Source organism: Pollachius pollachius (assembly GCF_949987615.1).
Source record: "Pollachius pollachius genome assembly, chromosome: 3".
NCBI lineage: Eukaryota > Metazoa > Chordata > Actinopteri > Gadiformes > Gadidae > Pollachius > Pollachius pollachius.
The window spans coordinates 9,160,825-9,186,940 of NC_136936.1; the positions used below are offsets into that span (position 1 = coordinate 9,160,825).

Consider the following 26,116-nt stretch of genomic DNA (forward strand, 5'->3'; position numbering starts at 1 on the left):
TATGTATGATATACGAGCATACAGCAACATTTTGGCTCCGTTTGCCTACTCGTTCACAGCCAAACATTGGCTATGAGTTTCGCTTACCCCTACTGCAGTATTCCTTTGACCATTCTGTGTATGAAGTTGCATGCAATTTGCCAACAAAGTGCATGGTTTCTGGAGACGCCAAATTCACATCGGCACCTACATTTAAGGCTATCAGAATCCCCAGGTTCTCCCAACCTAGTCCCGTTTCTTTATTGATCAACACAGCGCTCCATGCTAAACAAATTACCTTCAGTTGAAAATAACGCTGCAGCTTTCATAAGCAATCCTGTTTGTATATCATACGGTGTTTGCCAACCATGTTCAAAATAATGAATAAACATATTGCACATATGTGGTCTGTGTGTAGAGCATATGCAAGTTATTAAGATCCCAATACATGTATAATCCATTGTCTTATCACACTGATTATGATCTGAGGCATATTTCCCAATCTTGTATGATCACTATCTACTACCATTAAACGGTCTCATCTGTCGACATCCCTCTTCCAGGAGTGGCTCGATAGGTCAAGAGGTGCTAGGGGCACCACGCTGCCATGGAAACAAAGCAAGAACCCTCAGCCGTGTGGAGCCAGGCCGGAGACGGGGACACGGGAAATGCAACCCAGGTGGGGCTGTGGGTTATGACCCAAGAATCTCCTTTAATTTAAATTCAAATTAATTATATTTTTCAGTTATGAACTTCCTCTGCATGGTCCGGGGATACGGGTCATGAAGACATTTTATAGAGGGACATCAGTAAGCAGTCTAAAAGATCCAGTGCATGGGTTCACCTTATGTCTGTAAAGGGTCCACAGAATGTACACGCTACAATGTGCTGATGCAGGCTAAAACTGTAAAAAAAGAGAGCAAAAATAACAATGATGAGTGGTGTGTGTGTGTGTGTGTGTGTGTGTGTGTGTGTGTGTGTGTGTGTGTGTGTGTGTGTGTGTGTGTGTGTGTGTGTGTGTGTGTGTGCCCGCCCCCTGGTTGCAGGTGCACTTTGAGGGTGGGGCGGTGGCCCAGATCGTGTACAGAGGGGAGCAGCAGGACCAAGGCCAGCAGCAGGTGGTCTACACTGCAGACGGAGGGTCTTACACCTCTGTGGAGTCTGCAGAACACACACTGGTGTACATACACCCTGCAGACGGATCCCAGGTATGGTAACGTGTATACCCGTGCACTCACTCGCTCACTCACTCACTCACTCACGGATCCCAGGTACAGTAATACACACGCAAACGCAGACAGTCACATGAGGACTTAAACATTATTAATATTATCACACATCTGCTTAAAACTCTTCTTCTTATTCCAGTTTGCAGATCAACCTCAGGTAGCCTACATCCAGCAGGATGGCACCACTCAACAGGTAGGGGTCCCGGAGGCTACGGCGACGACCGCTCAACGCCGGTGTCATAGAGCCCTGCGGTGCACCTAAAGCCGCTGCTTGACGCAGAAGTAGAATTTAACCTTTAAAGACCAAGCTGACGACCGTACTGTTCCCTTGCAGGTCACGGTTCTGCTGCCCAGCGGACAGAACATGAACGCTGCAAACCTGCATGTCCTCAGCAACGTAGCAGAGGACCCACAAGCCCTCCTGGAGCCCGTTTCCCAGGTAAGGGAGGACCCCTGGGTTCATCACATGGTGCACTAGCCTCAAGATGTGTGAATGTTAATCCGGTTATTTTATTATCCATTCATACATTCATCTAAAAATAAAAAAGGATGGGTCAAGAATCATACCATGGCATTGATGTCTCAATTCTCTAAGATACTATGAAAAATGAAACGTGGCAAGATACCAAACTTTAATTCTTCTAGGCAGGCTCACATTGCATGAGCTTCTTCTTCAATTCGACACTTTCGACATTTTTTGTTTATATACTTAAAAAAAAAAAAAAAAAAGGATGAATATGTAAAACAAAACAACCTTTTTAAACATCTGTCAATAAAGTTGAAAACAAATTGAAATGTGTCATGGGTCCCAGGAGCAGATGTCCAACGCCCTGTCCTCCATGACGGGCATGGCGGAGGCCCCCTCCAGTCCCCTGGGGGCCACAGACTCCACAGAGGACTCTGATGAAGAAGAGGACGAAGACGAAGACTCTGACTTGGATGACTGGGAGCCCTGCCTGCCCCTCCCCTTCACCCCCCACAGCCTGTGTGAGTCACCGCCTGCTGCCTCTGAGCAGGCTCAGAGCTCGCATCGCCTCATGGTTTCTTTCGTGCCTGTTTTCAAGTTGTTGGTTTAGATATGGGAACGTTTTGCTACACCCTCAAGAGTGTAACCGTTTTAACCACAGTTTGAATTTGAATTTAAATCAACCCGGCTGGTTGCATTAGTTTGTTGAATATTATTAGAAAAAGAAGTACCATTAGAATATTGACAAAGTGCTCTGTCGCCGTCAAAGTAAACAAGAGATGAAGGATTACAATGTAACCTAAATTAACCACAGCAGCCGTAAAGTCAAACCTAATGTTTAGGACAGTTGTATTTATAGCAAGTCATTATCACCACTTTAGACTCAGAATTCACCATCCACGCCTAGTCTCTCCCTTTCTCTCGCTCACTCCCTCACTCTCCCTCTTCCTCTCTCTCTCAGGGTGCGAGGAGTGCAACTGCGCCCACCCGTCCGCGTGTCCGAAGCACGGGGCCCTCCACCCGCTCCCCAACCGCCCGGTCGTGTCCAAGGCCCGGGCCAGCCTGCCCCTGCTGCTGTACATGGACCGCTTCATGGGCGGGGTGTTCTCCAAGCGACGCATCCCCAAGCGCACTCAGTTTGGCCCTCTGGAGGGACCCCTGGTGCCCGAGAGCCAGCTACAAGACCACAACATTCACCTCAAGGTGTGCAGACGGGGAGCTGCTTAGCTGGGGTTCAAACACACCCCCCCTATAGGCTGCAGGGAAATAATCAACGATGTTGACAATAGCCGTGCTAGCTCGGTCAATGACGTGAACCTCTGCGCTGTGTGTCCGCAGCTCTGCATGTTGGACTCGGACAAGGACGGGGAGAAGACGGATGAATCGTGGGTGGACCTGTCCGACGAGGACAGCTGTAATTGGATGATGTTCGTAAGGCCCGCCCAGAATCACCTGGAGCAGAACCTGGTGGCCTATCAGTACGGCTCAGAGATATTCTACACCACCATCAAGAACATCCAGCCCAAACAGGAGCTCAAGGTAGGGCGGCTCGATTATGGAACAAGTCATAATCACGATTATTTTGGTCAATATTGAAATTATGATTATTCAAACAATTACTTTTGAGTTTGAAGACATGATGGATTTAATTCCGTAACTGAGAACTTTGTGACTGAGAACTTAAAATTGTACCTTAAAAAAACAGACACATTTTAAAATCTTCAAATAGACTTAGAAAAGAAAAACTACATTAATCTTTTTTTATAAATAAATATATATTCAACTCGAAATAAAGAAAGAAAAAAAAGATTGATTGATTTATTCTACATCCCTAGCTGAAGGGGGCGCCGCACTCCTGGCAGTTGTACCTCTGGTTGTGGTTGAATGATGACAGGTGATAACTCAAACCCTGGGGTCATTGCAGGTGTGGTACGCCGCGTCGTACGCCCAGTTCGTCAACCAGAAGATCCACACCGTGACGGAGGAGGAGAGGAAGGGTGAGGGAGGCTGATGACTTGATTTACAAAAAAAAAACGTGTGTGTGTGTGAGAATTAGCTATTATTTAAATAGATTTCCTTACTTTTTGAATGTAATGTAAATGACCCAGTGTTTGCCCCAGCATTGTATGGTTAACGCCTTAACAACAGTAGTGCCCCGCCTTGACTACCAATGTATAATATATATATATTTTTTTAATTATTATGCAATAGCAAAGTATAAACTCTCGTAGGGAAAGAAAACATATTTCCATCAAGTACAAAAAACAAAGATAAATAATGCATCGGTAATATTGCTCAAAACAATACTCGTGCCATAAAGCTTTTTGAATGGAATTGAAATGGCGGCATCAGGTGGTTGTCTATAATATTGCGAGACCCCCCCAATCAAGTCAAAGCACACGGTGCTACCAAACACCCGGCCCCAACTCCAGTGTTTAGTCATATAAAAATAAACAGACGTAAATTCAATCCAGCATAACCGATAAGAGTGTGGCCTCCTTTAGTGTTGTGTCCTCACTTCCTGTCATGTCTCCCCCCCCCCCAGTGTTGCGGGAACAGGAGAAGAATTGGCCGTGCTATGAGTGTAACCGGCGCTTCGTCAGCTCGGAGCAGCTGCAGCAGCACCTGAACATGCACGACGAGAAGCTGACCTCCGTCACCAGGTAACCTGTGGCTGCTCTCTCTTTGGAGGTTCTCCACAGAGCGCTGCCTTCACCAGCCTGTGGATGCTCGTTTTATCAGCGGAAAATACAGAAAAAAACGACAACTGCAAAACAGTTGAGTGTTTTAAGGACTGGCGCACACTCTGTGTGTTTTTGTAGTTAGTGTGATTGCTACTGCAAGCACATCTACTGCTCTTCATAAGTTTTCTTTATTCCGTTTGCCCATTTTTTGTGCAGTTAACTGCTCCTGCATACTTTCAGCTACAGAAACCATTCAACTTTCAAAACGTCTAGCTCTTTAACGACATGATCTGCATTTTTCAACTCTTTCAACTTTTTAAACTATTACACTTTTTCAGCATTTCTTTTTTTTTGCTGACGTCTAGCATTTTAGCAACCACACTCTCGCAGTTTGTTTGGATGAAACAATTCTAGTTTAGGTTTCCTCTTCTATGTAGTTGATACATGTGTGTAGCTGTAGTTGCTCCAGAGAGAATATGCTGCCGTTGGCTACATTCACTAGGTGATAATAACAAGATATTATCTTTATTAATAAATATGACCTCACCTTAACGTGACATGTCAGTCGTTGACATCAGAGCTGATATGATACCAACCTAGTAGACTAAAGGCCTCCGCTCCTGCTTGCTTCAGATCCAGAGGTCGAGGGCGTGGTCGCGGCAGGAAGAGGTTCGGCACGGGTAGACGACCCGGTCGCCCACCCAAATTCGTCCGCCTGGAACTGGACCCCCTGGTAGAGACGTCGGTAAGGGAGAGAGAGACATCCGGTAGAGCGCGGATTGCTTCGGACTGCTCATGTATGACGTACGTTCTATGTCTACCGTCATAAGAAAGTGAAATGAAATGGATAACATCGTTGTTATCTTCTGCAGCAGGAGATGATGGGTTTGAGCGGCAAGCTGGAGGTCGGGATGGACGGGGGCGACGGCGGGCAGAACGGCCTCAAAGTGGTGGAGCTCGAGACGGAGGTGGAGACGGGTTCAGAGACCACGGACCACCTGGCTCTCTCCACCGAGGAGTCCGGGGCGGCGGACCCCCCCGGCCCGCCCGCCAGCCCGGACCTCCCCCCGGTCGCGGAGGAGAAGGAGGACCCGTCGCAGGGGGAGGGCGCGGCGGCAGCGGCGGCCGACCCCCACCTGACCTCTCAGGACTTGCGGCGCGCCAAGCGAATACGGGTGAGCCTGCAGAAGCTGTGGCTGTGTGTCCTGCAGCCAAACTGTTCGACTTCATTCAGCCTGAAAGGAACTAGATGCCACCCCAACACTAAAGGGGACACATAATGCCATCAGGTGTGAGTGTGATGAGCCGTTACAAGTCGTTTAAAAAAATCGGCCTCTTCTGACATCACAAGTGGACGTGTCCACCTAGATGTATGACGGAGAGATGAGCATTGTTTGCTACAGTCTACTGGGTAATGACACTCACACCCGGTGGTATAATATGTCACCTTTAACGTTGACTCATTTAGCAGACATGATGCCAAAGCGACGTCAAAGCTAGGCTGTGAACAATCAAAGCAAGTCGACGTTCATGACAGTTCTCACTCTCGACAGAGATAAACACACACACACGACTGAGCGTTATAGAATAAGGGAATGCAAAGCAACCATGAACTGATTGGACATCAGTTCGTAGTTCTCACTGTCGATAACATCATCACCCACGACGGGATCATCAACACGGTACAACACTGCTACCCAAGACCTGTTTTTGTTTTTGTGGATTTGTGCTAGCCTCGCTGTGCATTACCAACGGTGTGTGTGTGTGTCTCTCTCTCATTGTGCGGCTGAAAGATTGACGTGCAGGTAGGTTGTTGGTGCTGTAGGAGGGAGTCGGGGTCAGAAGCTTGATGTTCTCCTCATTTCCTGTTCCTGTTTCCTGTTCTCATCCTTTAAGCCACCTCCTGCTCCTCCTCCTCCTTCATAAGACATCTCCCCTTCCTCTGTCTGTCTGTGTGTCTCCTATGCTCCCATGTCCTATCCTATTTGATACAGTCCATGTGCCACCTTCTGAATTAACCTCGTCTTTAATCACCAACACTTTCCCTAAATTTCTCCCTTTTTTCTTTCTTTCATTCTCATCCCCCCTACGCCCCTCCACCCTACCCAGAATGCAGCGCTGCAGCACCTCTTCATCCGGAAGAGCTTCCGGCCCTTCAAGTGCTCGCACTGCGGCAAGGCCTTCCGGGACAAGGACAAGCTGGAGCAGCACCAGCGGGTGCACGGGCGCGACCCCTACACCTTCGCCTGCCACCTGTGCAACAAGAGCTTCCTGACGGACGCGGCGTTTGAGGACCACCTGGCGCAGCACATGGACAACCGCTCGTACGCCTGCCTGCTTTGCCCCGACTCCTTCGAGAAGCTGGACCTCCTGAAGGAGCATGTGGGCGTGCACGCTGGGCCCGACGGCTGCTTCACCTGCCCCTCCTGCAAGAAGTGCTTCAGCGACTTCATCCAGGTATGGGGGAACCCGGCGGAGTGGATGGAGGAAAGGGCCCTATTAATCGCTCTAATATAATCGAGTTGAAAGTATTTTTTTTGTTTGTTTATTTATTTATGAGTATATTTGTTTTATTCATTGGATGTTTTATAGAAATGGATCAGCTGGCAACGTTTTTGTAATTTATTTTTCGATGTTAACATTTTCTATTTGATATTTTTGTGTATTTTTTTAAGGGGAAATGGGTTCTTGGTTACAAAGTGTTTTTTGAAGAGAGAACTGCTGAATAATTGCATCACTTTTTCGAACTCAAAAATAATCATTTGAATAATCTTGGTTTCAAAGTCAACCAAAATAATCGTCGTTATTATACACATTTGCTCATGATGCTACAAATCCTTAACATGTTCCAGACCTTTTAATGAGACCATTCCAAAAGAAATGATCTACAGCTTCTCATTTAGCAGTCTCCTCTTCAGGTTGAATATGAATGAAAGGCGATAAACTGAACCAAAGTTAAATTGTGGCGTTCTAAATTCGCTTTAGCAGTTCTGTGGTGAGCACAACTTTCAAAACGACCCCGCTTGTGTGTCTTCACAGTGTTTGTTTAACATGGACGCGTTACTCTTCCGTCCGCTAGGTGAAGAAACACATTCGCTGCTTCCACTCAGAGAAGATCTTCCAGTGTCCCGACTGCGACAAGGCCTTCTGTCGACCCGACAAACTACGCCTGCACATGCTGAGACACTCGGATCGCAAGGACTTCCTCTGCTCCTCCTGTGGTAAACAGTTCAAGGTGAGGGGATGGGATGAAGTGTGTGTGTGTGTGTGTGTGTGTGTGTGTGTGTGTGTGTGTGTGTGTGTCCTGGCCCTCCTCGGTCACTTGATTCATGCCACATTTTTTATAATTGTTGCACTTTAGATCAAGGTATATCCATGAATCAATGAATTCATGGAATTCATATAGCGCTTTGCAAGACAACCGAAAGGCTCACACAGAGTGAGTCTGTGTGTCTTTGTCCTTGCGGACAACTTAAAAAAAAAAAAAAAAAAAAAAGGTTTGATAGATCTTGACACTATTTCTTATTTAAATTCCAGAAATTTGGTATGTTGTTATTTTGTCACTTATTACTTTCGTCTTTGTCTCTTTAAAAAAAGAGAAGCTCTATCTCACTTGTGTCGTACTGTTATTTGTTGTCTTGTTTGCATGGTTGGGGATGCCTGGAATTTGAGCATTTAATGGCTATTAACGACAAACTAAAGTGTAAACTTAAACCTCCTGCCTGCTTAACGCTGTTGTCCTCCTCCTCCTCCTCCTCCTCCTCCTCCGTGCGCCTCCCTCTAGAGGAAGGATAAGCTGCGGGAGCACATGCAGAGGATGCACAACCCCGACCGAGAGGCCAAGAAGGCGGACCGCGTGCACCGCTCTAAGGCCCTGAAGCTGAAGGTGCCCACGGCCGACCTGGACAGCTTCATGTTCAAGTGCCGCGTCTGCATGATGGGCTTCCGCCGGCGGGGGATGCTGGTGAGACCCTGATGACACGCTGGAACGCACATTGAGCGGTCGGCAGTTTGCAATTTGCAGTTGGCGGCCATCTTGGGTTTAGCGATGTTACCTTTGAATAGCCTTTATACTCTGCAGAAGAGAGGCGGTTTACAGGTTCACATACACCCGTTATGCATACAAATGAGATCCCAAAGCTTACATTTGATTTATCCATTGAAAAATGCAAATTATTCAATTTTGTTCGTAATTATACAATTTTGTTTGTAATTCATTGTTCTTTGAATTAACCCTAGTGTGCAGACAGTCATGAAAAGGGTTATTTCCAATTGAATCTCCATTCCAACGACGTATCTGTGTTTGCCTTGGGGGTGCAGGTAAACCACCTGTCAAAGAGACACCCAGAGATGCGTATCGATGACGTTCCAGAGCTCACCCTGCCAATCATCAAGCCCAACAGGGACTACTTCTGCCAGTACTGCGACAAGGTGCGTCAGCCTCCTCGCTCTATCCTCTGCAATGACAGCATCGTGCCATCTCTCTTTCCACAACACATGTTGTCTATTCTCCATGACCCCCGTCCCCTTAGGCACCGGCTATCTTATACTTGATTGCTTGGTGAGCTGCAGTCAGTTTAGTATTCACAAAACTGATATATATATTTTTTTATATTTACAAGGCAGAAGTACTTTGATTGTGCCAACGTTTTGTAGGCGCTGGTGTCAATTAGCTTGCCTCACAAATTACAAAAGCACCTGAATCCATGGATACAAACTACTTTCACCCGTAATGCTTCTACTTTCTGTTGTGGTTCGTTTTGATGTATCATGTTCTAATAAACTAAGCTAAATCCTGAGTGCTACAGCGAAGCCAACCCAGCCTTGTGACACCATGGTCTCCCCGTATCTCTGCAGGTGTACAAGAGCGCTAGCAAGAGGAAGGCCCACATCCTGAAGAACCACCCCGGCTCAGAGCTTCCCCCCAGCATCAGGAAGCTGCGACCGGCGGCTCCGGGAGAGCCGGACCCCATGCTCAGCACCCACACCCAGCTGACCGGCACCATCGCCTCGGCCCCCGTCTGCTGCCCGCACTGCGCCAAGCAGTACAGCAGCAAGGTGAGCATTAGTGTTCGCCCCTCGGCCTGAACAGAGACCGTCCGGTTTGGTCCAGTTCTGGTTGGTACCAGGCAGTGGGCTGGAATGTTCTGGAACTCTGTGTTTGGAACTCTGTGTTCAACTGACGGGTAAACGCTAAAATCATAGTGTTCACACGTCACCAGATGATAAAAAATATTCTTGGTGCCTTTCAAACGTATTGATTTATTTTTAACGTACCATGTTTCCCTTTTTTAGGTAATCCAGGATAAAATCATTGTAGATGTATTTTTTGATTGCACAGAGTACAGCGAAATTAGGTAGCAATCCTAACGAAGCATTTACACTCATCAAACACAAATTAAAAATAGAAAAAAGTGTTCACACTGGAATTACGTCTTTGCTGTAACTTTTAAAACGATAAAATATAAAACCGTTAAATAAGACGATCGCAGCCAAGATTGCAGCGTAAACGTCCCCTCAACCACTGTGTGATCGTGTGCTCCACTCTCAGACCAAGATGGTGCAGCACATCCGGAAGAAACACCCAGAGTTCGGCCAGATGACCCTCCAGACCACCCTGCCCGCCGCCGCCGTCATCAGCAGCCCGCCCGCGGTCATCAACGCCGACGGGACCACCACGGAGTCCGTGGCGGTGAGGGGCCTAAAGCTGTTGATTAGAGCAAAGCCGGTGTCTCTTTCATTACGCCCCCTGGAGAGGAGTGGTACCTTCCAAAACACCCAGAGATGAGCTTAGTCACAGCTTGCATCTACAAAAAAAAACATTTCTTGCCTAAGAAGTCGTTTTGTGAAAGGTTTTAAAGCAAGGAGGCAAAAATAGGCCTACATTTAATATTCAAATGAATACAATTATTGGACCTGTTTAATACCGTAGGTCTTAAATAGGAGTCTGTTTTAGTCTGTTTTATTTACTCTAAAAGATGAGCTTACCTCGCCTTCACTCAGGGAAGATTCAGGTTGTTTTATTTAGAAATTCTCTCTGGGCAGACGACGGACCTGCTGACCCAGGCGATGACGGAGCTGTCCCAGACGCTGTCCACAGACTACCGTACAGCCCAGAGGGACTACCAGAGGATCCAGTACATCCCTTTGGCCCAGGCCGGGGGCTCCCTGGCCCAGCCCCAGCACATCCAGCTCCAGGTGGTGCAGGTAGCGCCGGTAAGGCATAGCGGGCCGAATCAAGCATTGGTTTGAATGGAAATGGATGGAATTGGATGGAAATGTACCTACTAGTACCCGGGGTACTTGAGAATGCATTGTAGGAGATGGAGAGAAACCAAAAACAACATGATCTCGTTGTCTTCTTTGGCCATGGTTTGGCAGCCCTAGTGTGTAGGATTATTTATTGAGAGGTTACGCTTCATGATACCTTATTTAAAAATGTTGATTTGGTTGTTTTCTGTTATTTGACCAAAAATTGTTTTTGGTCCAGGCTTCTTCACCGCACTCTCAGGACGCCACAGTGGATGTGAGCCAGCTCCACGAGCAGCACGGCTACAGCCAGCACTCCATTCAGGTTCAGCAGATCCAGGTCTCCGAGCCGACCGGCACCGCCCAAAACACCAGCCAGGTAAACATCAGACCGGTGATCGCCATCCAGTTGAGCTATTGATTCGTAGACAACAAGCCAAGCTCACCTATTCTCTCTCTCTCTCTTTCTGTCTGTCAGGTGGCTGGCCAGCCTCTAAGTCCCACCTCCTCCCAGCAGACGGGTCAGGAGATGAGTCCGAGTCAGCTGACCCCGGTCACCTTGACCCAGAGCCACGCCCTCCAGAGCCCCGCCACGCAGCAAGGCGCGGTGCAGCATGCATACATCCCCAGCAACTGGAACTATCGATACCGTAAGTACCCCCCCAGTCTGCTGGGCTCAGTGTTTCCGTGTTTGTTTATGGGTTTGTGTGTAAGCATGTTTGTTTATTTGCGTGTGTTTCATGGTTTACTTTATGCCTGTGTGTTTGTTTTTGTGTGTTTCCGTGTGTATTTATGTGTGTTAACGTGTTAACACACGTTTTCATGTGTTTCATGTGTTAACCTATGCTTTTATGTGTGTTAGTGTATCGATTTTGTGTCGCTTTTTATTGTATGGATGTGTTTGTGATGCATATTGATGTGTTTGGTGACTGGTTTTCCTGCAGCCTCTGAGATCCAGATGATGGCTCTTCCTCACGCCCAGTACGTCATTGCTGAGGCCAGCACAGCAGGCGCCACCGGCAACAGCAGCCAGGTTAAAACGGTGAGCAGGAGCATGTTTGGAAGAGCACAAATCCATGCAAAGCCTTTAAATATAAAATGTATATGACAGGCGATTGGTGCCTTTATGGACAAAGTTAGAAAGACAGGAAATTGGGAGGAAGCAGCACACAACAGCAGTCAGGAATTGAACCTGGATCGCTGCAAGGAGTCAAACTGGACGAATGCCTGGAAACATATAATCCTTGTAAAACTCTGTTGAAGTCGATCTTCTCCTGGGCATTTTTCGGTGATAATCTCAAAGAAACACAAACCTTTATATATATATATATATATATATATATATATATACGGTATTATTGTAAATATATGACTGCAATGCATTACATCTGTGTGTGTTTCTCCAGACCCACTACGTGATCTCGGACGGCCAGTCGGACCTGGAGACCAAGCAGGTTCCCGGGTCTCAGACCCCCCCGCCGGAACAAGCAGACCAGCCCACCGAGCAACAGCAGCAGCAGCAGCAGCCAGCCAATCAGCAACCCACCACGCAGTACATCATCACCACCACAACCAATGGCAGCGGCACCAGCGAAGTTCACATCACCAAGCCCTGAGCCCTGAGCTCACCTGTAGCGTAGCAGTTGTTGTTTTGGGGGCAGTCACATTAACTGATACTGCATGCAGCCTCTACGCACACACTCACTCACTCGCCACTGACACACACACACTCAATGAACTTGATGCACACACTGGTACCACACCAGTGCAACCACACAGACCTGGGGGTGTTTTTAAGGGGATGAAACCAATGACCAGTTTTATGTGTCAGTTACCTTTCCCAGAATCGAGATGTATTTGCAAGCTAGCGAAGCCTTTTCGTTAAACATCGATTTTGTTTTTACGGGACCTTTATTTTAAAAGGCAGTTGACAACAGACATAGACATGAAGGAATTAATTTTAAGTTTTACTCTGCCTCCTACACTACTGAGTACTGGAGAAAGTTGGCACTGCGTTACTCGCCTAATAACTAATTACTTTTTGGAAAATACATTTGATAATTTTTCCAAAATATGTAAAAAGGTGGGGAACGAAGATGTGGCAATTATTTTTCTTTGGTCCACTTTCAAAGGTCATTTCAAAGATGGTAGCTGTTGTGAAGGAGACTACTAAATGGTTCCTTGGATATTATGGTGTTGACTGCCTTATTGCACAACCCCTTCGCACATATACAACAGAAAAACTGAAACTATAATGCTTTGAAGAGAGGAAAAGTAGGAGCAGGACAAGTAGAGTCAGGTACGTCATGCTCAACATGACTCCAATACGGGTCTCGTGTAATTATTCAGACATTTTGTTTTGCAATCTTATTATATTTTCCACTTGTTTTTCCTCAGTTTCGATTGAAATAGGACTAGTTTGTGAGTTTTGTTTTACTTTGTGTTGATGGAAATAACTGATCGTTTTTTGTTTACATGCTGAATTGGTCTTTGGTTGTTTTCTTGTGTTTTTGAGTAATTTTTTTGCGATCTACAAGGCCAGAGATCATTTTGTTGTAAAAATGGCAGCAAATTAAAGTTGTACTCATCGCTCCCATCCCACAAAGACATTGTCTGGTACAAAGTGACTGGAAAAAAGACTTTTCTGAAACCTTTAATTTTTGTTTTATGTTGAATATGAGTACAGCAGAAAGAAATGGATGGGAAGAGATAAACAGAGTTCTTAAGGATGGTTGAAATATAATAGATTTTCGCTGGTTTCATTAAAGATTTGATGACTTTCAGGTAATTAAAAACTACTTAAAATTGTGAATTATTTTCCAAATATTTTTTAGCAGTGTTATGTTGGTACAATTTGGCAGTGGGTGTGACGTGTGCTTATAGTGCATACATTTTCATGACTCATCTGACATACAGTTCTTATGAAGGAAGGAGAATCACCTTCAGTGTTTAATTGTATGTCATTTAAATAGTTTGGTATCTGAATCACCACCAATTATTGCTTCCATCTGCTGGATAAATAAACACCACAGCAACTGCTACACATTTAAATCCACTTGTATCCAAAGTGGCTTACAGGTGTGACTGTAAAAGCATTCACGTCGCCCAATCAAAATGTAGCTTTCCATAAACATCTTGAATAGAAGGTGGCGTATTAAACCAGGGTAAGTCTCCCAGTGTTAGGCCTCAGTTGAGGGTTTAGGAGTCAGGGTTCGATTAGCTTAGTCTAGCCTACAGTAGTAGATGATAGCTACAAGAAGCCTGACCTTGAGTATGTGTGAACAATGCTTCTACGTGAACAGTAGGCTACTTCATTTTCTTTACACTTGGGGCTTAGGTATCAGGGGGGGGTGGAGCTGGTGAGGCCCAGCCCTGGTTCTCACACAATAGTGCCCAGCGAGACGTAAATTACAACTCGGATGGAATGCAGGAAAAGAAAACACATAAATGAATCACCCCGGGGGAACCAGTCTGACAGGGTTGCCACGTTGGACAGCCTAGCTGCCCACAGATCCAGCAGCAGAAGCTCAACACCGACAACAAACTCGGGGAAACGCGAATCTATGTACTGCTAGGATGGCGTTGACCGGCCCTTAATTGATCAGGATCCATTCATTGCAACGCATGCGTGTGGTGGACTGCGACCTGTCTGCGTTGTCAGGGTAACTGGATGGAGAGGCTGTGGGATGAGTTAAAGAAGGCACCAAGAGACGAGGCAGTGAGCAGGTGTGTGTGTGTGTCTGTGTACTCTGTGCGTCTGTGTTTGTGTTTGTGTGTCTGTCAAAGCTATCCTGCACCATCTGTTGAGACGCTTGAATGACAGGTGTCTCGTCTCCTCGGGTGAACTGGCTGTCTGGGAGACAGAGTGTGTGTGGGAGGGGGGGGGGGGGGGGGGGGGGGGGGGGGGGGTACAAATGCTGACAGTTGTGATTCATGAAAGGAAAAAAAAAAGCATGCTTCATATCATTCCATTATAACTCAGACTTTTGGCTTGCTATTTCCCTACTATGACTATAACTTTGGCTGCTATGCCATTTTTCATGTCTTCCTTGTGAGAGTTGTGATTGCTGCTGGTGTTGCCATGCGACTCATTGAGACTGTAATATCTGGAGTAAAGTGTTGTGTACATAAAACACACATAAGCCTAATACTGTGGTTATCTCTCGTTCTGCTTTCAATAAACAGAGTGGTGTGTTTAGAGAGAGATAGGTGGGTCTTTGGTCACTTCGGCCACATTTCTCAAAGCAGGTAACTGTTTGTGTACTTAATAGGCGTTAAGCACCTGGCAGTGTTTCAGAAGTCACGCATTACCAGAATGGTATAAGTATTGAGTTGAAATAAGTATTGAGTTGCCCAAATATTTGGCTGTTATGTATTAAGTATTTCTCTCTTTTCAGTGGTTTTCATTTTACATAATACAACGAATCACATTAAGAACAGCATAGCAACAGCCATACACTTAGAGAACTTTGCTTCCCCTGAGTAAGCCTGATGCACTGTAGTGATTTCACAATATAAGCATGATTTGGATTTCCTAAATTAGCTCGACTTCAATCTAAAACACGCGTTGTCTAATTACGTCACTCTGCCTGTGACCCATGTGTTTTTTCTAAAAGTTCTCTCTCTCATCATTCTCAGTGTAAATCAACTTGAACAGCCACCTGATCGCCCCTTCTGGCTCCTGACCTGGAGGGAAAGCTGTCCATCGCGGCGAAGCTGGTGCGCTGTAGCACTAGTGTGTGTGATGTGGTCTTTCTGCCAGGTGGAGGCGCCATTGCATCCTTCTCTCGGACTGCCCGAAGTGGCGTGGAGGATACTGTGCTCCGGATGCCTTTTAGCAGGCCTGGGAGCTTGTGCCATGCTCTTGAAGAAGAGGCACTGCCTGGGGCGCAGAGGAAAGGCGGTGAGTGCGCGGCCACACGCCTTACGCTCTCAAAAATAAAACGTCTTCAATAAAACTGTCCCGTAACTTTTACAAGCATGTTCCTTATTTGACCTTTTTGTCTGTATACTTCTTTTTATGATCACTTTTACGGCCTTGTTTGTGTCCATCCATCCGTAATTACATCCAGTGTGCTGCTAACAGTAACTTAACTTAATATTTTCTAAATAAAGTTAGTTTGTTTGTTTATATATTATAAGCCCTTCGATTATAGAATGTTGATAATACTTTCTTCTGCTTTGGGACGTTAAGATGGTGCTTTGCTCAGAATTGGTGGCAGATCAGAAAAACAGACATTTTTCGTGGTAAGGCAACTTTAAAGCATAACTAGCAACATTATTTAAACGATTAATCTTAGGACCATTCTTTTAAATAAAGGACCATTTTCTATTCCTAAACGGTAATTTTAGTCCATATTAGATATTTGTTTAGCATAGGCCTATTACTAAATACGTGTATTCACGCATTTTAATTGTGTAATTGTAATCTGTTGTTAAAGAAAAGGGTCCATACAAACCATAGAAGCCATGATAATAATTTGCGGGTGGACAGTTTAACAAGCGGTGTATACCCCTGGGGTGTCCTTACTCACCAAGGGTCTCGAAGGAGCCGTCCCTGCCAGGCGGAGGGGTCTCCCTGTCCCGGGCCCTTACAGACAGCCTGCTGCTCTGTGTCCTCCAAGAGCCCCTCTCCCACCCCACCCTGCCCCACATAGAGGCTCTCCTGGCCAGGCTCAAGGTACGACAGACCCCCCCCCCCCCCCCCCACAACACAGTTTTAGATTAGCTTTCTTCTAATCCTAGTACGTGATGCTATCAGGCCTCTCTCGCAAAATAGGTGCCAAACCTCATTGAGAATTCCTTTATAAGTAAAGTTTGTGTAAATACATACTCACATTTGTGAGTAGCCTTATCTTCTTTGCTTAGTTCCATCACTCAAATTGATATGCAACTCCGATTATATTATTGATTTTAAACTCATTACTTGTTTTCTTGCTCTGTCGTTTGCCTTGGTGTGCATGTTGTAATGCACTTTCTGGCCGAAAAGTCCCAGCTACTGCAAATTTTGATTTGGTTTGATACACTGTCACGTAGCGCACACACTTCAGTATGCACAGCGCACGTTGTGTTAGCCTGGGGCGACAGACACACAATGATATTCTGTCAGATACGCTAATCCCCAGACCAGAAGACACTGAGGAAGTGGAGTCTCTCTCTCTCTCTCTCTCTCTCTCTCTCTCTCTCTCTCTCTCTCTCTCTCTCTCCTGTTAGAACGTTGTGTTTGAGTCCCTTTACACTTTGATCTTTGTCAATCTGTTTTGGTTCTCATTGACGTCATCTTAAAAACAACTTCTATGCATTCAAATCTAGAAGTAACTTTTTAAAATCTTTCCCTCACTTTTGTTTACCAAATAAATGTTAGCTTTATTTTTTTGATTATTAAATTCACAGCAAAGAAACATACAACAGCCATGTCATTAATGATACGATTAGCGTTAGGCATCCTTCTCGTGATGGATTTTCCCCACCAGTGACCCATCAACATGGACTGCTGTGTTAGTTAGTCATAGCACTGCCCTCCACCATCTGTTGATCTCTGAGACCTTTAACAGGCTCCTCTTCCTCTTCCTCCTCTTCTCTCCCTACAGAGGGTGTCCCGGACCCTTCAGGGGGCTGAAGGTCTCTCAGTGGCCGGGTCGGAGTGTGAGGCCCTTGTGCTGGTAGAGAGAGTGAAGGCCCTCAACACATACCTGCAGCAGAGGTGAGGTTCCACCACCAACACGGCTTTTGGAAGAAGGAGAAGAAAGTTAAGGCGCCGTGTTCGAGGGAGGAGGGTTCATGATAGTCAATGGGTTATAGAGGGTTTGATCCAGCTGAAAGGGCTCTGTGTTTGAACCCCAATGTCCGCGATCTAGTCATCCTTGAGCAAAATGCTCTAAACCCCTGATCTGCTCATTAACGACTTGCATCTGAATTCAATTTGCTCGGCGCCTAAATAAAAGCGATTGCATAACGACTAAATATTAATAGCAAACGGAGAAGGTTATGTTAATTGAAGGCATTGCTCTCTTCAAGGTCAGTGTATGGATCTTGGGGAAAACACTGCATCATGGGAATAACCCCAGGAACTGTCTGCACACACACACACACTTTCTGCCCCCCCATCTCGGTTTTGGACAGGACAAGGACGCTTGGCGGTCTGGTACGGGCGCAGGGGGAGTTTGAGGCGGACGTGGAGGGCCTGCTGGGGGGTCTGGAGCTCCTCTGGACCCAGCTGGTGGAGCTCCACACCAGGGTCACGCTCACCAAGGACTGGAACTCGGGCCAGGGGGATCTGGCCAGCACCAAGGCTGAGGCAGGGGTACGCATCGGGTACCATGGAACAGGGAGGGAGGGAGGGGCGGGGGGAGGTTGAAATCCCTGTTGAGTTCTGTTTAAAGATTGTGTTGGTTTATTACAGGGTCAGACAACATACTGCCATGGCTTTATTTCACCGTGCACTGAGCTAGCTGATTCCATTAGTCCACTTTAACTTGCTAGGAGGTATTTTTATTGGTTTACCTCTAAGCTCAAACGTCTTCCACCTTTGAATAAAGATTTAGACTATTCACTTTGGTAACGCAACAAAGTAAGAGATAGATTGAGTATTTGTCGTCGTCTTTTCCAATTCCACTTGCTGGCCTAACTAGTCCTAATTAGTCAGAATTAGTTGATTGCGTTCACCTGTTTTCCTCTGTCAGTGTTCAGATGTGAATGTGTTGTCCTATAGCCTGTGATCCTTGCTGCTGTCTTGCTTGCGTTCGTTTTACTATAACCTTCTTCTAAATACTGTTAAATTCCTACATAATAATATTAGTATATGGTTGAGATTGAAAACTAGATCTTCTATTCCTGACATCTGAGTTCATAGTCCCTTGTTCCTAGATGCTCAAACATGCATTATATTGGTGGGTTCCCATACATCTGTATTGACAGAAGCTCCACCAAGCTAACTGAATACATGCTTGTATTTATGTGTGTGAGACAGTTTGTGTCCAGGATGGTGGGTCAGTACCAGACCAGACTTCAGCTCTGTCAGAACCACCAGAGGGACACCACTCAGTTGCTGCAGGTAGCTTCCTTCCCCAAACAAACTCGAAAAAATACCAGAATGTTTCTGAATCCTATAGTTACTCTACCACTCTGTCCAGTTGTGTTGCTGAAACTGGGTCACGTAGCATTAGGAGTTTTTTGTAACTACTCTATGCTTCGATGTTTAGCCGCACTTTGGTGTTTAGCTGCTTTGGATTAAAGCGTCTGATAAACGACTCAATGTAAAATTCCCTTCCTTTATTTTCCCTGTCTGTCCTTGTTTCTCGACATTCAGTATATAACCAGGGTCAGATGAACATATTGAGTCAAGATAAGATTACTCTATTAATCCCTGAAGGGAAATTCCAGCAGGAGGCCTTCAAATAAGAAGGGCATTCAAGTGAGTGAAGTTGGCCCCTTGGTTAAATATGGTTACGTCTCAAAAGGCTATTATAACTGTTAAAGTTGTATTAAATGAAAAATACTGTATGAACAAAAATATTTATTGTAGGCTATATCTATACATTTGATGGCCTCTTTAATCCAATGTCTGACAGTGAATGTATACATCAGGATTGGCTGGTCCCATTGGTATTGCCATGCTCTCCTAGGTCAACTAGACAGGACCCCATTGTTATCGTTATAATATGATAGTTGTTGAGGTACTCTCTGTGTGATAGGAGCTGACCTGGACTCACATAAACATGAGCGCTCACGTTAGCGACAGCTGCAGCGACGAGCCAGTCTGGATGGAGCTGTTACTACAGTCCAACATCGAGCAGGTACACACACACACACACACACACACACACACACACACACACACACACACACACACACACACACACATAACCACATGCCACAATACAAAAAAAAAAATACAAGCACATACAGTTCCAAGTGGTAGTGAAATACTCTGCCTCTCAATTAATCACTTTTTGCCTCTTTTTATTACTCTACCTCCATTTCCCTTATTTCATATATATCTGCCTGCTGGTCATTCTATCTCACTCTTTCCTTCTCTCCTTCTGTTGCTCTATCCTTTTCCTTTCGATTTCTTCTTTTGCTCTCTCCCAATTTCTCTGGTCTCTCTTTCTCTGTTCCTGGTCTCCCTCTCTGTCCCTATGTCTGTCTCTCTCCCATCCCCTCTCATCTCTCTCTATCCCCATCTCTCTTTTCTGTCCCCCCATCTCTATCTCTCTCTCTTCTCTCCATCCTCCCCCCCTCCCACCTATCCTGTGTCTCCCTCCCCCTCTCTATGTATCTATCCCCCTTCAGTTTGACAAGGTCCAGGAGAACTTCCTGTCTGTGGACCAGCAGACCTCTACCTTCCAGGCCCACCTGGACGGGCTGGAACGGGGGGCTCCTGATGGACAGGCCACTGGCCCCCCAACCTGTTCGTCCTCCTCCTCCTCCTCCAGTGATGCTGGTCGGATTGGCCCCCGCCACGCTGAGCCCGCCCCTGCCTCCAAAACTGTCTCCTCATTGGACGAATCCAACCAGGCTTTCCCCTCCTTAGACAAGGATATCGCCCAAACCCTCTGTGAGAGGTCAGCTCATCAGTTCTCCTCCGCCTTTGTACGCCTTCGGAAATCTGGAAAGAAGAAATGATTCTTATTTAATATTATTTAAAAATGTTGCACCACGGCTTGCGTCAGAGTTACTTATATGCGTATAGCATTTTCAAATGTTGATCATTTGACTTTTGCTGTTTACTTGTATTTGGTGTATTTATTTGTAACTTTTCAAAGTTTTATTTTAATACATGATTGTCATGATGTGTTGTCTTCAAATTAATCCCTTTGCGAAATGAATTATGTTGTACTGCTGCTTATCTTTTCAGAGTAGCCTGGTTTATTACAAATCGGATGCCCTCAGACAATGATTAAACTGTCTGACACAAGGGGGCATCACATCACCAGGGATCCATGCAGTCACCTGCTCAACCATCACCATAAAGACAGCACGTCTCATTCAATACATCCAGACGTTTCTCTTCATTTAGTTTCATGAGGAGATAGCCAGGTTGTCTGGCTGTTCACCATATGGTCTATAAACACATTCCTGCACATGATTTAACCATTTTCTGCCAAAGGCCTTTTTTCCTTTAACTATTTTCCAAGTTTTATTGAGGGTCATCTCATATTTTTCTGGTATGAGACTAATTCAATGAGAAATGTTTTCTAAACTTGAAGCGCATGATGAAAAGTGTATATGCAATTCCCCCCCTCCCCCCCAGTCTTTCATTTGCTGCTCGCTTTGAACCCTGATCCAGTGTGACACAGCTACTTTAGCAGTTAGCTGCAAGCTAAATGGATTCCTATATGTCCATGATTTTAATAAAAAGGCCCCAACGTCCGAAAGCCTGGAGGGGGAAAAACATAGAAGTTTTAAGCAATACCAGACATTTCCTTGCTCCCCTTCCTCCCCTTCCCCAGTCCTGTCTCCCTTTATCAGAGGCAGTGGACGACATGATTTGAGAGCTTCAAAGCAGGGATTTAAGGTTGGAGGAAAGTGAGTGGGGGGTGGGGTGGGGTTTGGGGGGGGGGGGGGGGGGGGGGGGAATGTAGATGGGTGGGGTTAAAGGTCATCACTGGAAGCCATTCTGTTATTACTAAAAATGGAGCGGGCCTCCGGACCTTTCTGGAACACATGAATGTGCCTTTGATCCAAATTCTGTCTCCTGCAGCACTGCCTCCGAAGATGCAAAAGTTAGGGCAACTTCTGGACTCCATTTTGGACTCACTCTCTCTCTCCCTCTTTAAAAAAAAATAGAAAGCCGAGCTATGCTAGCCAGAGGCCTTGCTTGACGAGGCTGACGTTGCTTGCGGGCATTAGCCTTGAGATCTGACACTGTGTCTTCCACCCTTATGATTGGCTGGCATCAGAGGGTCAGAGATGGAAGGAGAGGCCCCTGACCCCTGGGGGGGTCCAGGGTGGACTAGGATTTGGCTTTCAAGTGTCACAACACAACCACGCAGACACACACACACACACACACGCACACAAACGCTACTTCACACAGCCTGCAGGTTTAAAGGCAGTGGGGGGGGGGGGGGGGGGGGGTTACCAGCTTAGTCTGTCTGTTGCATTTCAAGCCACAGACGAGTGTCACAGAACAAAGACAATCCTCTTTGACAAGTGACATGAATATGTAATCTGAATCGATAATGACTTCTCTGAAAGAAGTGGCAGGCCGCAACAATAGCAGTGCATTGTCAATGTTAGTCTGTTGGTCTGAATAAATAATGACATGCAAAAAGCAGACGTGAAATGACTTATCAAGAGTTTCAGAACAGCAGGAAACCTCTCTGTTTAAAACACAAATATATTAGAAAATGTCCTGCGGTGAGCTAGCTGGCCAGTCGATCCTGCTCTCCATTTGTGAGAAATGCTTGGCATTGCTTCCATAGCATGTCATGGTGTCTGCGAGCCAATCGGAGAGCAGCGTCGGCGAAACGGGTGGAAGTGGTGCGAGAGGCACGCCGCCGTGCGCGCAGGGAATGCTGCGAGTGAGCGAATAAAAATGACCCATGGCTTCGTTTAGCTACCCTAAAAAAACAGTTGATGACTAGCTTCCTCCGCCAGCCCCTTGGGTCCCTGAGGGACAGGCTATTTCAAAGCTAGCCAGTGTGTGTGTTGTTTCAGATATTATGGTTGGTAGGAGAGGTCAATCCCTCGCTTCGTCCTGTCAATTACCACAGTTCAGATTTCAGCGGCGCTCCCGTGGACGACATTTTGCGCCGGCTTAGTGTGTGCTACACTAGGCCGCTATCTGATCTTTTCAACGCGCAACAAAAACAACCGCCATGTCGAACATTCAGAACACTATCCAGTTATTCAAATGTAACCGTAGTTTAATCGTTTTCTCACTCACTTCTATCTTTTGTTTGGTGGTTTTTCTCTCGAGTAAAGACAGACCCAGGTGGGATTTTAATGGCAGAAATTAAAGTAACTGAATAATTACATGTATCTGTACCACTCCCAATGTAAAGGGTATCCTATGGCCTAAGGTCAGAGAAAGGGCCACAATGAATACATTTCCTTTAATTTTTGTTTCTTTTTTTTTTGTTTTTGGCTAATGTTAGCTTCCTTCAGTCAATATCAAGGCACCACATCGAAAATATAAAACAAACATTTAGGACTGGATTCAGAGCCATTTAAATCACAAGAGAAAGGACATGTACAGCAATATGATAAGGATTATATTGTTGTGTATTTTTAGTTCATTTTCAACCTCTATGAAGTCTTAATTCTTACTTTAAAATAGTGTTGACAAAAAAATATTGTAGCGGCCGTGGTCGTGTGTTCCGTGCGCCGCAAGGGATCCGGGGGGGGGCTATCGCTAGTTGGACCTTTGGCGCCCTCCTAGGTTCTTTGCGGCTGTGACATTGTAGGGGGTGCACGGGTTGGGGTATGCCTGGGTGGCAGTGTATTTGTGGAGTTGGCGTTTCCACCACCACCAGGGAGATGTTAAGTTGGTTGGTTAGGTGTGATGTGTTCTGAGTTCAGCCGCTGTGTGTGAGTATGTTTTCAATAAAGGCAGCTCTCCAAGTTGAGCAGTGTTAGGGGCGCTAGAGTTGTATTCTGCTAAACCTGGGCTCCCGTCTTGTCCAATATATAATAGATTATTATAGACAATATATTAGATTCAGGGAGTGTAATCAAAGCCAAGTTTGACTTGCTGAGGCTAATTCTGATCCTTTATTTTCAAGAATAAACATGATCAACAGTCTCGCATGCCACACAAACTATTGGCTTACTTTATAGATGTCTTAATGGCAGCATTTTCCACAACAGCCGCAAGCCCTAAATCACACCAGGGCCCAGCAATTAAAGGGCTGGATGGCGCTACGTACGCTAGGTAAGTCACCATGCTACTACAGACCAGAGGCTATTGGAACAGCTGCACTGGGAGACAAAACATCAAAACATGGGATCCGCATGCATGTAATTAGCAACATGGCAGACGTTTTGGGGGAGTAAAGAGTCCATACACTTTTACTGAGGTCATTACTGCTGACCCAGCCCAATTCTACACAATGGACGCTTGAGCTGAAACGATGAACCCTTGAATACGCACTTGCATACAGCTGGCAAAGCCGTGAATACCCAGACAAAAAGTACACCAATGTCTGCAGGCTAACTGTAGGCATCCCAGACCAAGATGTGGCTTCTGCCGCTACTAAGCGCAAAAGCTAGGTAGCGCCAATTCTACAGCAGGACAAGTCTCCGTGTTGTGAATACGACCACGGCTACTTAGCTCTGATGCTAAATAGCCTCTTGGATGTGAATGTTATCACAGATACTTGGCTCGGGGGCTACTTCAGGGCGAGCCTCCATGATGTGAACATGAACGGATTAGCGTTCACTTGTGGACGCAGGCATCTGCTCCGGGCGCAGCGGTCCCCGTGCCAGGCCTTGGAAGTGGGCGGAGCCTGGGAGGAAGGGTTAAACAAACACGGTGGCTCCGGCACAAAGAGAACGCCACTCACACACATGTGGAGGCAAAGGGCCCACTCAATCCCTCATACACACCCACTGTCAACCCCTACCCCCCCCCCCACCCGGCTCCCACCCCCGACGATCCCCAACCCCAACGACCTACAGCCTCGAATGACGCCCACACCAAACCTCCAGCAAGCCACCACCTCCCTGCACCTTCCCCAAACCGGCACCGCTGCCCTTACGCCCACTGACCCCCTCCTCCACCACTATCCTGCCCTCAAATCCTTCACCCCAGCAGCCAAACAAACACCTCCAACACAGCCCTGGGTCTTGGGAGAACCAAACACTCAAGAGGAGGAGGAGGTGGAGAGGAGAAAGGGGGAGGGGGAAGGAGGTTGGAGGAGGAGGAGGAGGAGGGCAGAATTCAGATTCCCATTCACAGAATGTCACCAGGCCACAATGGAGGGACCGCATGACATCGCCACTAAACCAGAGTTAATGGACTTCTTTCTCAGCCGCCTGCAAGACATGACAGGGGGCTTGCGTGTGAAGAGAATGGGGAGGGTGGAGCCGGTGGGTGGAGGTGGTGGTGGTGGGTGAAGAGACTGGCGAAGGAGCCCCCTTTGCCCCGATCGAAAGGGGGCACATGGGCCCAGTGAGTCCCCTGAGTGATTGAGAGAGTGAGGGAGGAGAGGAACAAGGGGGGAGGAGAGGAACAAGTGGGAGGGAGGAGAGGTGAGGAGAAAGGGGAGAGGGGAGGAGGGGAGGGTGTGATTCATTAGCAGCTCTCTCATTGAGACGGCCGGCTCTCATTCAACAGCCGCTTGTTTTAAAGGCGGTAATCCAAGCGAGGGATCGGATCACACTCTTCAGAGTCCTGATGTAGCGTGGGGGCTAGCCGGAGGTTCTCCACGCTGCTTTGTTTGGCTAGGCCATCGCTACATGGCGGTGGCGTGAGGGTTGAGAAGCCAAACACACACACACACACACACACACACACACACACACACACACACACACACACACACACACACACAAACGCACAAGAGCGAACCCAAATGTGGCCAATCAGGAGTGAGGTTAGTAAGGGATGCGGGTGCGGGAGTGGGCATGGACCGACTGCCAATGCCCTCTGGCCAATCAATCAGCGCGCTCCTAGGAGAAAGGTACCAAAGGAGGGGATGGGTGGGTGGTGTGGATTTGCATGTGAACACACACCTCACAAAGAGGACCCAGAATGTGTGTGTATGGGGGTGGAGGGGGGGGGCTGGAGAGCACTCTGAGAGCAGCTATAGTTTCACTCCCAACAGGCCAGCATCCCACACCTCCTCCTCCTCCACCCCCACCTCCATCACTCCCTTCCCGACCCCCTGTGGTTATTTAGACGGTGAGATGGTGGGAGCCACTTAGAGAGCTCTGGAGACGAGAGAGGGTGGCATCACCATTCAATGACTGACCACCCCCCCCCCCCCCCCCAACCCGTTGTCTCTGTGAGGGTGAGGGGGGGGGGGAGGGGGTGGAGAGACACAGGGCCCCCAGGTACCAACCTCATTAGAAGATAAAAGCAACCTTACCCCGTGACCCCTGACCTCCAGGGGTTGCCATGGAGCCTGCGAGTCGACGCTTCCCTGGGCCACACTGGGATAGCTTTCAGCATGCTGGGATGGATATGACCCTGCCCCCTTGCCCCCCTGCCCCCTGCCCTGCCATTTTTTCTCCCAAACACACACACACACACGCACACACACACACACACACACATATGCACACACACACCATACCCTTCACCCAAACACACACTACACCCTTCTACCAAATACACACGTACCCATCAGCACACACACACACACACACCCACTACTACAAACACACACACACACACACACACACACACACACACACACACACGCACAAAGACAAACACATATTCGAAGAGTACGTTTCTAAAGGTGGACCGGAGCTCGTTTGCTGCCTTCTACGTCTCTGTTCAGTCAAGCTAATGGCAGTCACACAGCTAATCTCATTACTGGCCAGGTTCACCTTTGAAG

At 46.8% G+C, this 26,116-nt stretch overlaps 2 protein-coding genes across 3 annotated transcripts; both read left to right on the forward strand.

The window, feature by feature from the left end:
• Positions 1-537: 537 nt before the first annotated feature.
• On the forward strand, positions 538-13,327 carry prdm10 (PR domain containing 10). The gene is made up of 22 exons (XM_079733448.1): positions 538-658; positions 1,026-1,187; positions 1,348-1,401; positions 1,543-1,647; positions 2,021-2,195; positions 2,636-2,877; positions 3,013-3,213; positions 3,599-3,671; positions 4,220-4,337; positions 4,992-5,103; positions 5,231-5,533; positions 6,468-6,815; positions 7,438-7,593; positions 8,143-8,322; positions 8,679-8,789; positions 9,216-9,416; positions 9,910-10,050; positions 10,404-10,574; positions 10,849-10,986; positions 11,086-11,257; positions 11,552-11,649; positions 12,014-13,327. The coding sequence occupies exons 1-22, from the start codon at positions 587-589 to the stop codon at positions 12,221-12,223; spliced, it is 3,543 nt and encodes a 1,180-aa protein (XP_079589574.1). The 5' UTR covers positions 538-586; the 3' UTR covers positions 12,224-13,327.
• Positions 13,328-14,100: 773 nt separating this feature from the next.
• Positions 14,101-20,964, forward strand: LOC307072074 (uncharacterized protein). Of its 2 annotated transcripts, XM_079731242.1 has the most exons (9): positions 14,101-14,333; positions 15,246-15,510; positions 15,802-15,854; positions 16,146-16,287; positions 17,198-17,310; positions 17,730-17,910; positions 18,577-18,660; positions 19,301-19,402; positions 19,899-20,960. In XM_079731242.1, exons 1-9 carry the CDS (start codon positions 14,278-14,280, stop codon positions 20,229-20,231), a joined length of 1,329 nt encoding a protein of 442 aa, XP_079587368.1. In that variant the 5' UTR covers positions 14,101-14,277; the 3' UTR covers positions 20,232-20,960. The 2 variants fall into 2 exon arrangements, with proteins under 2 accessions (XP_079587368.1, XP_079587369.1); XM_079731243.1 differs by lacking the exon at positions 15,802-15,854 and having other exon boundaries at positions 16,156-16,287; positions 19,899-20,964.
• Positions 20,965-26,116: the final 5,152 nt, after the last annotated feature.

Excerpts from the sequence above, each read along its gene's own strand:
- prdm10 (XM_079733448.1), top strand. The coding sequence starts at position 587 with ATGGAAACAAAGCAAGAACCCTCAGCCGTGTGGAGCCAGGCCGGAGAC. Across the intron at positions 3,672-4,219 it reads GACGGAGGAGGAGAGGAAGG|TGTTGCGGGAACAGGAGAAG; the intron begins GTGAGGGAGGCT and ends CCCCCCCCCCAG. Across the intron at positions 10,987-11,085 it reads CCGCCCAAAACACCAGCCAG|GTGGCTGGCCAGCCTCTAAG; the intron begins GTAAACATCAGA and ends TCTGTCTGTCAG.
- LOC307072074 (XM_079731242.1), top strand. The coding sequence starts at position 14,278 with ATGGAGAGGCTGTGGGATGAGTTAAAGAAGGCACCAAGAGACGAGGCA. Across the intron at positions 18,661-19,300 it reads ACACCACTCAGTTGCTGCAG|GAGCTGACCTGGACTCACAT; the intron begins GTAGCTTCCTTC and ends TCTGTGTGATAG. Across the intron at positions 19,403-19,898 it reads TACAGTCCAACATCGAGCAG|TTTGACAAGGTCCAGGAGAA; the intron begins GTACACACACAC and ends ATCCCCCTTCAG.